We start from the raw sequence: 13,520 nt of genomic DNA, 5'->3' as shown, positions 1-13,520 counted from the left end.
ATTTTGATCAAAATGCAGACAGATGCATCTCCCCATCCTATTACTTCTCTGCATTTTCCTGGTTCAGACATACTAGATTCATTTATTCTTCACGTTGTGAAGAAGGATGTCCTACCTGTCATTTGTAAACCAAGGGACAAGTTTATTACACAGTAAGAAGATGGCCAAGGTAGTAGAGGACTAATGACAGATCGCATTGGACAGTAAATTTACTATTAAAAAAAATATAGTGTGCTTTCATAGATTTCTGGATTTATATGTCTATAATTTATTTCTTTAAAGAAATAAATATTGTAATACTGGTTGGCCATAAATAGATTATTTTATGACATTTTTATAGACCCATTGGCAATTACATTAAAAGGGATTTTCAAATTTCATGGAAGACCCTCATGTCATATTCTGTCCAGGAATCCAGAATCTGGCTGGCTTCCTTTGGAATCAGGATGCTGGATTAGTGAACTCTTAATCCAGTATAGTGTGGGCTTTTCTTATATGCTTGATATTCAGAATTAACTTGAACATTCAGTAGCATGGTATCTCATGATTCATAGTTGTTTTCAGAGAATTCAATATGTCACAAGTCTTGAAAGAACCTTTTTTCCCATATGTTTTTAAACTGTTCCTGTAGTAAGAAAGGATTGCTGCTTGTCTCATTTTAATCTCTGCTTAAGTACAAGGTAACTTCGTTTCCTTTCAAAAAATGGAGTTCTTGTGTCTTTTGTTCAGAGGCTACAAAGTGGCGGTTGTAGTACAGATTCTCTGGAATAAAAACCTGAAACGTAAATGACCCTGCTGGCGTCCCATTATGGGTGAAGTGTGTTGGGAGGTGCCCTGCCCACCAACTGCATTCCAAGGGCAGCAGGGCCTCTCTGAAACCAGCAGTAGTATATTTACAACCCTTTTTCATACATGCTGAGACTTGCATATCTGATTGTTTATGCTTATTTTCTGTAGAGGATCTTTCCTGAAAGTAAAAGCAAAAAAAAAAAAAGTAAAAGGAGTGGATAATTCAAATTCATTAAATCCACTCAGGTGAAGTCTAATACTTTCTATGCTTTGACAAGATCTTAATCTGTACATTTACCAATTAAGATGTATTAAGCACCTTCACAACAGGGATTTCTGCAAATGATTATGGTTACTTTTGATGTAAACGAGTGCAGTTCTTAGTAATAGTTATTACAGGATGGCCTCTGCTTTGAAATACACAGTGGATATAAAAAGTCTGCACACCCCTGTTAAAATGCCAGGTTTTTGAGATGTAAAAAAATCAGACCAAGATAAATCACTTCAGAATTTTTTCCACCTTTAATATAACATACAAGGTGTACAATTCAATTGAAAAACAAACTGAAATCTTTTAGGGTGAAAAAATAAAAATAAAAAAACTAGAATAACGTTGTTGCATAAGTGTGCAGGAAAGTGTTACAGAACTCATGAAAGATCATCCTTATACCTCAACTGAATCTAGTCAGTTCAGTTTCTGATTTCAGTGATTTGTTGAGATTAGTGTTCATTGAGATTAGTAGCTCAGCATAAAATCTACCTTCACAAGAAGTGCCTTTCTTTTAAAATGTTTAAAATTAGAAATACATACAGGTGTGTGTGTGTCAGTGCATCAGCTAGCAGGTATTGCAATGTCTGACACCCACAACCAATAATGTAAGTTTGATCCAGTGTTGCAGTGTTATCTGCCTTTGCCCCATGATCACATTATTTCATAGGTGTTCCTGCAGTGGAAATTGCATAAAGCGCAAGCAATACCCATATTGTTGGGAGCTCATATGAACAGCCCTAAGGGACATCTTGTTTAGAAAGGAACAGATGCTTCCTTGATTGACGAGAAGACTGGGGATCCAAAGAAACCTCAGTTCCATGCAGATGTTGCACCTCTTGCTTATAAAAGGGTTGATAGCTGTGCCTGAGTGTGGCCACTAAATCAAACAATGAAGAACACAGTCTAGCCTTGTTTTTAATTCAACTGCAAACAAAGCAGCTTTTATGAAAAGTGCCTTGCTGTACAGATTGTCCAGGCACTGGGATATATGAACAAAGGGCTTGCCTTTGGGCATTGTGGACTTGAAAGTCTGATTATTACCGTCACTTTAGCTTGCAGTTTTCACAACAAGAAAATTGTAAGCTGAAACAATAAGAAAACATTTTCTGTCATCAAAATAACCCTCCTCTTCTTCTTATATATTTTTTCAAATAGAGCCAGTATTTTACATAAGTCCTTAATCTTCACTTGCAGAGTCTCATTAGTTTCTTGCTTCATTAGATTGTGATGTAATGTTTGGAATTGTCTTTTAGAATTAGTGAGAATACACAGCCCAAGCTACCTTCTGAAGAACAGAAGGTAGTATCCGTATGGTTTCCATTGAGACCTGTTGCCATACTTTGTAATATCCAGCTGAAATTACACATTTAGCCACATGTAATGGTTCTTTACCGAACACATGCAAATATTTTGAATTCTCCAGATCAATCAGTTTTCAAAGAATTGGGGGTTTCTATTAATCTACTCATTAGCTTTCAGTGCTTTTTCTGTCCAACTGTATCTTACATGAGATCTTGGAAAACTTTGTCATGGGAATGTATTTATTCATTTATAACACAAGGTGCTCAAGGTAGCATTTCTTATGTCTTCATAATAGCCCTGTGTAACAGACAAAGATAAGAGAAATTGACCCAAGACAAAACAAGTAGGGTTGAAACTGAATGGAAATTAGAACCTGGGTCTCTAGATGATTTTGGAAAATTGTGTCATGTAATGTACTGTATTTATTCATTTATAACCCAGGTGCTCAACCAAATAGGGTTGAAACTGAATGGGAAATAGAATCTAGGTCTACTCAGTTCCATTTAGTACCCTAGTTACTGGCTCCTATTCCTTTTTTCTGCTTGTAATTGCCAATCATGCAGAACAGCAAGATAAATGGGAGAAGGAGTTTAGAAGCTCCCAATACCTGGAGGAGTGCTCACACTTCTTCATACCTCTGATTTCAAGGGGGAGGAGGGGTGGAAATATTATGGTATTAGGTTTCACCTGTAGTTTGCCTCTGAGTAAGCTGAGCAACTTGGGGGGACATATGTTGAGTTGCTCAGCCCATGTTTTAATGGAACTTGCATTCAGGTTCTTGGCATCCTTGTTCCCTTCAGGCTGCTTATAGGATCAGCCCTGCTTACCTTCAACTACCAAATCACATCATATGCCTTCAAACCATTTTCTAAGACCAGCTCAATTAGATTGACTGAGGGCCATTAAATAGCGTTTGACAATGTCTGTAGCGTTAGCTGAGTCTTTTTAGTATTCTAAGGTGGATGGTAATATCTGCCTGACCTTAGTTACATGGTTAGTACTTGGATGGAAAACTACCAGGGAATCCAGGGTTATAAGCTAGGCTGGGAAATAAAACAAAAAACAAAACACCAGTCCAGAAGAAGAAGATGGAAAAGTCTTTTGTATTGCTAAAAAAATCCCTACATGAAATGTGTCCATGTAGTCGCTAGTTTTCAAGTTTTACTCAGAGAAGACTTGACTTTAAGGAAATAGCTCTCCAATTTCTTTTGCCAGTTGTTGTTTAATACCAATTTTATTATGGATAATTTTCTATGAATCTGTTGTCTACAATTTGTGTAAAGATTTAATTATTGAATTTCATATTACTTTATTTTAAAATATACATTACCTAATCTCTGAAGAATTCTGTGAAGTTTATAATGGATCAGTAATTTAACAATTAAGAATATTTTCCTATTTATGGTGTAACACAGAAGCAAAAAACATTTTAAAAATAGGAATCATTTAAAAGAGCATATTGAAATGATATGCCAAACACCTTCTTAAAAAATCACAGTATTCTCCGATTTCTAAAAGATTATTAATTAGGAAGTGAGAGGTTATTCTCAGCACATGCCATGTGGGAACAGGCAGTTTAATGTCATGTTACATGTATGAATTCCTTTGAAATTATGATCAAGATTGTGAACCAGAAATGAGTCAAGAACTGGTGGCTTTGCAGAACGCTGCTCACTCACTTCTCAGCTGGTATTATATTTCTTGTGTTAAAAAAACAAATATGTGGAAGAATATCAATCCTTAGCTTCTCCATTCTTTTAGGAGTAAGATGGATAAGGTATGGCAAGTGTTTTTTAAACATAAATCCTGCTTCAGTGCTGTACTCCATTGACACACTTCCTTTTGCAGTGAGTAACAATGCTACATTTGATATTATCAGAGCTATGTTAAGAATCTGAAGACTCCTGAGTCATAACATTGTTAGCTTATTTTATTACCTCAAGCAACTTTTTAAAGTTTTCTTTCAAACAGAAAAGGTGTGCTCAATTTTATGTGCACACCCTCATTCAGTTTTACAGATTTATTATGGAACAGTTAAAAACAGGGAACTTGGATATCTTAGAATAGGGTGACATTTCAGTATGAAGATAAAGGTTTAAGCCAAAAGGCAATAAACTTGTTGTTTCAAAAGTATTGGTTACTTTTATATCTGTAGTGGTTGTTAAAAGTAAGAATATTTGTGTTGGATATTTTTTTATACCCGTCATGTTTATTAAAAGTCCGTAAACCCTGGGTCTCTTTAAGCAGTCCTCTAATAATGAGAAGCAGCAACCGTTAGGCTTTCCACTCATCCCTTTATATTCATGAGGGGGAAGAATGAGATACTTCCAGTTTCAGTAAGAACTGAACTATGACTTGCTGCATTTGGACGAGAAGTAAAGTTTCAATTCCTGATGTCTTTGTGAATGATGGGAGTTTTTAAAGGTTAATAAAAGAACTCCAAGCAGCTAACAACAATCTTCCAAAGTAGAAGCATGAACCAAAATCTTGCTCATTAAGCTTAATTACATTCAGGAAATAATTCGGTCTTCACACAGTAGTTAGATGAAGAGAAGAAAAAAGTAGCTTACATTTATTCAGTAGATCTGGATACAAGTAGCTTCATAGTAGAAAGCACTTACTCATCACTGGTTCTTTGTAGACACTTTCTATGGAGATAGAAAGGCTGCGCAAGCGAGATGAGAGGACAAGAGCTGCATTCTGCAGCACCTCCTGCTTGCAGGTATGCCCAAGTGGTAATGGAGATTGTTAATCCCCAACCCCAAGGAGGAGGAGGAAGTGGAAATCAGGTGACCCATGTGACATCCCACAAGTGCAAGAGAGATGTGTTTACTAGAAAGACCCCCTTATGCTTATGAGACAATGCTGAGTTGACCCCTGATAATTCTAACAGTGAACACATCCACAGAGTATTTTAGGCAGCAACTCAGAAGGGTTTTGCCATTGCTTCCTGGGATTTTTTCCCCCAAAGTTTGTTGCAACTTAATAGCACAAGATCCTCCCTACATAGTGAGAGGAGGGAGCATGCAAGCCCTGTAGGCTTTGTCATTACATTCAAATTAATGCACTACATCAGTGCTAATTGGAAGCATCTGTGATACTGTCTGTTAAGGAAAAACGGGCATTTGGAAAACACTGTAGTAAAATATATGTGATTTTGCTAGGTCATTTCAGTTTGCTGGTCAGCTAAAAATATGACTGCAATTTTCCAGATGTCATTGGACAATTCAGGAGACTAACTTACCATATGTGGTTTAGTAGGCAGCTGGGAATGGACATTTTTAGCAATTGTGGTGTATGTCTGTGATGCTTAATATAGTGGATACTGTGGGTAAGCTTCTTAAAGTTAATGTGCAACAATTTGGCTTGGTTCACATGAGATGCTTAACCAAGTCAGCTGAAGTCCTAATGGCTGATATGCGCAACGTATTTATCTTGGTTGTTGTTATTATTTTTTGATAATTTATTGAACTTTTTAGTAAATATAGTAAAAACAAATACAGTCTATCATGGCAGACACCATTAAAATTAACTTCTGGGTCCATTGTTCACAATTATCCTTCAGTACATCCAATGTTAAAGTATTTTGCTCCATTCTGTAATACTAAGTCAAATTTAAATGTTCTACTCCTTTAATTATAATCTTTAGTTTCTTCTTGTTCCCTCTAATATCCAACTTTCAAAGTCTCATCCTAGCATGTTTTTTTTTTAAAGAATTCAAAACAAAAGCATTTTCCCACAGGAAGGATTCTTTTAATCAATTCCAAACTCTTATGTCAAATCCATCTGGAGCCTTTGTCCATTTGTGACTTTCCAAAATCAACATTCTAAACACCCTTTTGCTGTTTATCCCCCCCCATTTTTTTTAAAGTCCTTAAACTTGTATTTAAAACATCTTTAGTTAAGAAAGGAAGGAATCTCACCCAGTGTTGTAAAACTTGTCCCTCCAGAGGTTCTTAATAGCTGAAAAGCAGTTAACAAGCAATTTCCAAAAGTGATTAGAAAAGAAAGCATGTGAACCCAGTGTCCTTAAAGGCACCAACCACAGTCTGGGTGAAGATGGCTATTTCCTCACCTCCCAGAGCTCTTAACCTGCCAGAGTCCGCTGTCTTGCAGTCTCCTCATGAGGAGCAACTGTCTGGAGCCCTTATGGGCCATCTCAAGTCCTCTCCTTGTCCGGAGAGGAATTCCAAACAGCAGGTCTACTTGCCAGCCCTTCATTCTGCCACAGTCGTAGGCTCTGCTTTTAGCAGAGCTCTCTTCAGTTCACCATTTCTTCCCCAGAAGTCCAACATGCCTTTCCATTTTTCTGCATTGATGGGCTTGGTAGAAAGTATAATTCCTTCTTTTACAAGTCAGGCCACCATACTCTCATTTAACTTAGTAAATAAATCCCAGAACTTCTGTACACTGCATATTAACTTAGCATGTCATTTTCACCAAGGCTGAACAAAATAACTTACTGTGCAGTACAAATCTTCGTGTAGGTTTCAAAGGGTTTTGCAGACCCCTTTCAGTAACTTCCAGCAGATATGTATAATTCTTTAGAGTCACTCTTTGAGTGAGATAGGTGGTGACTAAATTTGAAATATAAATAAATATAAATAATTTTCCTACAACCTTCTCCATTTTACAGGTTATACGGCTGGTGCTTAAGCTGAAACTATTACTGCTCAGACCAGGTCTTCAAATAACCAAGCCATCTTACTGTTCTTTGCTTTTTCACAAGATAAATGATGCATTATTATTCTAGGGGAGGACAGATAGTCGCATATCTATGTATATAGGCAGATGTTTGGATTGTTAAGAATTTTGCTATCGGATTTCCAAGAACAGAACTACTGCTTTGGGATTAAGCAATCTTGGGCTTGATAAAAGAATCTGGAATATTTTGGTGAGGTTTAGCAGTGAAAATGAATTGTTAGACGATTGCTTTTTGATAAAAGACCATTCAGGAATATTTTGAATGGCAGCGTAAAGGTCAGAAAAAGGGTAGAAGCTGTAAATACATCTTTGTTATTTACGTTGTTGTAATTTAGATTTGTATGCATTTTTGTAAAAGGTAAAAATGGGACTATTGGCAAGAGATAGCGAGATTCTACAAGCTAATAGGATTAGTGTATAGGGTGCCTTCATTTGGAGACTTGCTGTGAGATAGTAGATATGATTATTGTTTGGAGTATTACAACAACCTATGCTTAGTATTTATTACTAATCCTCCATTGATTTACCTCCTACAGAACTGGGGGATAGAATAATGCAAATAACAGTCTAACTCACTAATAGCTCTAATAGTATATCTGCTCTTTTACTTTGATAATTTACAATTGTTAAAACTACTATTCAAAGTGTTATGTATAGTGTTTCAAACTGCAACATACTGTATTTGCCCAAAAAGAAGGTATGTTTTTCCTCAAATAATTTATCTTGGAAGGGGGAGGAGGGAATACTCTTAAATTTAGGCTATGAATTTCTTACTGGTAAGTACAGTAAGAATTGTACTTACCAGTACAATTGTAGATTGTAAACTGATCCAAGTATGTGTCAGTACTTTGCATATACTTCTACTTGGTGAAATTCAGGCAACAATATAATAGCTTAACAGCATCTAGATAAGACCTAGCTTAGCATCTAGCATAGCTTGCATGGAACTGTTTGAACTTATTCGTGGCACCGGCCAAAATGTGCCAAAAATTACCAATATTGTCCTTATTAATAAAAGGGAATGCTAACAATAAGTGGCATACAAATGGTGGAGGCTGATGGTGCGGTCTACACATTCTCTAACTTAGTAAAAATATTAGGGCAGTGCAAAACATTCCATCCACAGACCATTGGGTGTACAGGTCAGCCAGTATTGGGTGATCTGTGGGCAGATCAAAGCTTGCAGGTCTGGCCCAGGCACAGGGCCAGAATACATGCATTCCACCAAAGGTTTTCTGTTTGGGGAGACCTCAGGGAAAAGGCAAGGCCCTCAGCAGCAGTAAAGGGGTCAAAAGATCAAGATAGGGATGGTGGCAGGTGGGTGTTTAGATGAATGGTTGAGAGAATTAGTGAAGGATGATGAGAGTGAAGAGCAATAACAAATTCTGGATGTGAGATAGGTCATTCTTAGTATTAAGAGCAGATCTTGGAAAAATGGACATGGAAGAAAAAAGGAAAGGAAAGGAAGGAAGGAAGAAGAGTGAAAATAGAATTACTATGTGAACAATTATGAGAAGATAGGTTAATTTCCTAACAGTATAGAGGGAAGGTAGATATAAGGAAAGAGGATGTAGAAGTTTTTTTGAAACAGAATTATGCAAAGTTTCACTAGTAGGCATTATGATAAAAGATGCTTGGAAGCAAAAGAGACTATTGATAAGAAAAAGAAATGCATATGATAGAATGATTTCTGCAAAAAAAAAATGAGGTCAAGAAAAAGTGCTTTTTGAGTGGCTGTGGCTGATGAAAAAGTATGTGAATGCTTGGGGTGACATTAAAGGTGCATTGGTTGGAAATGTAACTATGTAACTGTATATATGTGTGTATGTGTTGTTGGCTGAGAACCTGAATGATTTATAGACGTTAGATAGTAAGTAACAAGGAGTATGGATCTGAAAATCAATGCATTGAAGACTAAACTTGCAAACTGTATGTATAAATGGTGAAAACTAGAGTAAGTAGATGAATTTGTGTATGTTGGTAGAATGTTTACTAAAGATGGGAAAAAGGATGAAGAAATTTTAGTATGTGCAAATGCTTATAGAAAGGTAGTGGTTACTATGTGATCTGTTTCAAGGAACTTATGATTATTTAAAAAATACAAAAATTTGTCAGGAAAAATATAAAAGTAAATTCAGTGCACTGGGAATCAATTACTTTAAAAGTTTGCATGGTAAAACAAATAGGAGGATAGGGTCAAGAATGGATGGGTGAGAACTGAATACAAACATGAATGATCACTATCAGAGCAATACATTGAGATGGTTTGAACATATAGAGAGAGTGAATTAGGGCTGAATTGCAAAACAGATATACAAGGGAAGAGTGAATGGGGCATGGGTGGATGGAATTGATGAGATCCTGAAAAAGAGAGAGGTTTAAATAACAAAAGTCAGCATAAGAAAACAGTGCATGGAAGTGGTGGAAGTAAGGATAGAGTGCCAGAGAGAAAGATATGGAGAGGTATAGTGGATGATGTTGGGGCAAAATAAAGCTATGTTTCTTTTACCTTTTGAATTTCATACCTTTAATTTCTTTGGCTTACTATTTCAGACTCCTTTTCTGAACTTTGCATAACACAATTTAACCAAAACAGGAATAGCTAATGTGATGGGTAGGTATGTTTGCTGATTGTAAAGCAAGGGCAGGCAACCTTCTTCTGCACAGAGGCCAGAGGCAGCACTCACTCACAGGGAGAGGTGAATGGATAATTGCTCTCTCCCTCTTTCCCACAGGCCAGGAGGATGTGTTTCCTTTTGGGGCTATGGGCTTGATGATTTCAGGTGGTGGGCCACATCCGGCCTGTGGGCCATAGATTGCTGACTTCTGTTGTAAAGCATCAGAACGCTGGTATAGTTTAGATGTTCATTTTGTGTAAAACCAAATGCTTAGAGAAGAGGTTTATTCTTATAATCCACTGTCAATATTTGCAATATACAGAAAGAAAGTATTTTGTATAAGGAGCCTTTATGAGTTATCCATTTAGGCTTCTGTGTTAACAGCACTGTAAGTGTGTTGAGCTGAGAGTGGACTTGCAGTTGCACCCCTGATTTTCTCATCTCCCCACAGTGCCTTGATGTGAATTTTTGTCTTAACAAAAATATTCTTTATTTCATTTTTGCAGAACCCCGAGGTTACATAGAAGGCCTTAATCACCCCATTGTGATGTCTGACAGTTCAAGAAGCCCAAATCCATCCTTGTTGCAGGCTGACATAGAAGCAGTTCCTTCTCACCAGAAGCCTTTTACAGCTACATTTTCAGTTTCAAATAATACTTCTGCTCCAAGAGAAGAGAGGTAATTAAAATTCTACTTCTTCCTTAAATTTCCAACATAGTATTTCTTGAGTGGAGAAGAAAATCAGAAGCTGCTCTAGGAATTCTTCCAGGAAAAAAATCCCTTAAAATTTTTGGATTATGGGACCTTCAAGGCTGCTGCTACCATTATAAAGTGAGGTAGACATTTTAGATAGCAGATCCTGAAGATTGAGGAGAAATGTGGATGGATGGATGGATAGAGTAATGCCAGAGAACTGATTTGAATATATCATGTCTTTTCCTGTACTAGCATGATGGCCTTTGCTCTAATATCCAATCTGATTCTTCAGAACTAAAATAAAATTCAATTACTAGTTTTGGGGGCTTCAAAACAAAAAATAGATAGCCCCATTTTGTCCTTTTCCTCAGGAACAAAATAATTGTTGGTTGACTCCGATACCGTATGAGAGTTAATACTAGGAGAACAATTTATTTACGTTGTTTCTTCTAGTGACATCAAGGTAGCGTACAACCCCTCTGTTATCATGTTATCTATCCTACGAATTGCCCAGTTTTACTGAGCAGTAAGCATTTGAATCTATTCTTTCCCAATCCTAGTTCAACATTCTCTTCTATATATTATGCTTGCTCTATTGTTGTTTAGCAAATGCTTACTTTTATGTTCTTAACAAAAATAAGAATATAACGGTGACATAAGATGTCACCCTATTTGCATTATCAGAAATACACATGCTAAAACAGTGGTTGCAAATAAAATAATACTATTGCAGTCATGTTGTTGTTCATTCGTTTAGTCGCTTCCGACTCTTCGTGACTTCATGGACCAGCCCACGCCAGAGCTTCCTGTCGGTCGTCAACACCCCCAGCTCCCCCACGGACGAGTCCGTCACCTCTAGAATATCATCCAACCATCTTGCCCTTGGTTGGCCCCTCTTCCTTTCGCCTTCCACTCTCCCTAGCATCAGCATCTTCTCCAGGGTGTCCTGTCTTCTCATTATGTAGCCAAAGTATTTCAGTGTTGCCTTTAATATTCCCTCAAGTGAGCAGTCCGGCTTTATTTCCTAGAGGATGGACTGGTTTGATCTTCTTGCAGTCCAAGGCACTCTCAGAATTTTCCTCCAACACCACAGTTCAAAAGCATTGATCTTCCTTCGCTCAGCCTTCCTTATGGTCCAGCTCTCGCAGCCATATGTCACTATGGGAAACACGATTGCTTTAACTATGTGGACCTTTGTTGTCAGTGTGATGTCTCTGCTCTTAACTATTTTATCGAGATTTGGCATTGCTCTTCTCCCAAGTAATTAAGCATCTTCTGATTTCCTGACTGCAGTCAGCATCTGCAGTAATCTTCGCACCTAGAAATACAAAGACTTTCACTGCTTCTACATTTTCTCCCTCTATTTGCCAGTTATCAATCAAGCTGGTTGCCATAATCTTGGTTTTTTTGAGGTTCAGCTGCAAGCCAGCTTTTGCACTTTCTTCTTTCACCTTCATCATAAGGCTCCTCAGTTCCTCTTCGCTTTCAGCCATCAAAGTGGTATCATCTGCATATCTGAGATTGTTAATGTTTCTTCCAGCGATTTTAACTCCAGCCTTGGATTCCTCAAGCCCAGCATGTTGCATGATGTGTTCTGCGTACAAGTTGAATAGGTAGGGTGAGAGTATACAGCCCTGCCGTACTCCTTTCCCAATCTTAAACCAGTCCGTTGTTCCGTGGTCTGTTCTTACTGTTGCTACTTGGTTGTTATACAGATTCTTCAGGAGGCAGACAAGATGACTTGGTATCCCCATACCACTAAGAACTTGCCACAATTTGTTATGGTCCACACAGTCAACGGCTTTAGAATAGTCAATAAAACAGAAATAGATGTTTTTCTGAAACTCCCTGGCTTTTTCCATTATCCAGCGGATATTGGCAATTTGGTCCCTAGTTCCTCTGCCTTTTCTAAACCCAGCTTGTACATCTGGCATTTCTCGCTCCATGAGTTGCTGAAGTCTACCTTGCAGGATCTTGAGCATTACCTTACTGGCATGTGAAATGAGTGCCACTGTTCGATAGTTTGAACATTCTTTAGTGTTTCCCTTTTTTGGTATGGGGATATAAGTTGATTTTTTCCAATCTGATGGCCATTCTTGTGTTTTCCAAATTTGCTGGCATATAGCATGCATTACCTTGACAGCATCATCTTGCAAGATTTTGAACAGTTCAGTTGGGATGCCGTTGTCTCCTGCTGCCTTGTTATTAGCAATGCTTCTTAAGGCCCATTCAACCTCACTCTTCAGGATGTCTTGCTCTAGCTCACTGACCACACCATCAAAGCTATCCCCAATATTGTTATCCTTCCTATACAGGTCTTCTGTATATTCTTGCCACCTTTTCTTGATCTCTTCTTCTTCTGTTAGGTCCTTGCCATCTTTGTTTTTGATCATACCCATTTTGGCCTGGAATTTACCTCCGACGTTTCTAATTTTCTGGAAGAGGTCTCTTGTCCCTCCTATTCTATTGTCTTCTTCCACTTCTGCGCATTGCTTGTTTAAAAATAATTCATTATCTCTTCTGGCTAACCTCTGGAATTTTGCATTCAATTGGGCATATCTCCCCCTATCACTGTTGCCTTTTGCTTTCCTTCTTTCTTGGGCTACTTCTAGTGTCTCAGCAGACAGCCATTTTGCCTTCTTGGTTTTCTCTTTCTTTGGGATGTATTTTGTTGCTGCCTCCTGAACAATGTTGCGAACTTCTGTCCATAGTTCTTCCGGGACCCTATCTATTAAGTCCAGTCCCTTAAATCTATTCTTCACCTCCACTGCATATTCCTTAGGAATATTAGTGAGCTCATATCTAGCTGATCTGTGGGTCTTCCCTAATCTCTTTAGTCTGATCCTAAATTGTGCAATAAGAAGTTCGTGATCGGAACTACAGTCAGCTCCAGGTCTTGTTTTTACCAACTGTATAGATGTCCACCACCCTTGGCTGCAAAGGATGTAGTCAATCTGATTTCGGTGTTGTCCATCTGGTGAAGTCCATGTATAAAGCCGTCTCTTAGGTTGTTGGAAGAGAGTGTTTGTTATGCTAAGTGAGTTGTCTTGGCAAAATTCTATCAGCCTATGTCCTGCTTCGTTTTGTTCTCCCAGGCCATGCTTACCTGTAATTCCAGGTGTCATTTGACTGCCCACCTT

At 37.9% G+C, this 13,520-nt stretch overlaps 1 protein-coding gene across 6 annotated transcripts in view; it reads left to right on the top strand.

The window, feature by feature from the left end:
- The window catches only part of TNS3 (tensin 3), a 244,295-nt gene that overhangs the window by 210,957 nt on the left and 19,818 nt on the right, over window positions 1-13,520 (top strand). For all 6 annotated transcript variants that reach the window (XM_063304224.1, XM_063304223.1, XM_063304226.1 and 3 more), the window contains one exon: window positions 10,191-10,362. In XM_063304224.1, the coding sequence (XP_063160294.1) occupies window positions 10,191-10,362 (172 nt within the window). The remainder of the gene's footprint in view (window positions 1-10,190; window positions 10,363-13,520) is intronic.

This window comes from Candoia aspera, chromosome 4 (genome assembly GCF_035149785.1).
Source record: "Candoia aspera isolate rCanAsp1 chromosome 4, rCanAsp1.hap2, whole genome shotgun sequence".
Lineage (NCBI taxonomy): Eukaryota > Metazoa > Chordata > Lepidosauria > Squamata > Boidae > Candoia > Candoia aspera.
The sequence above is the reverse complement of the archived record's forward strand: the minus strand, read 5'-3'. Positions and strand labels throughout refer to the sequence as shown.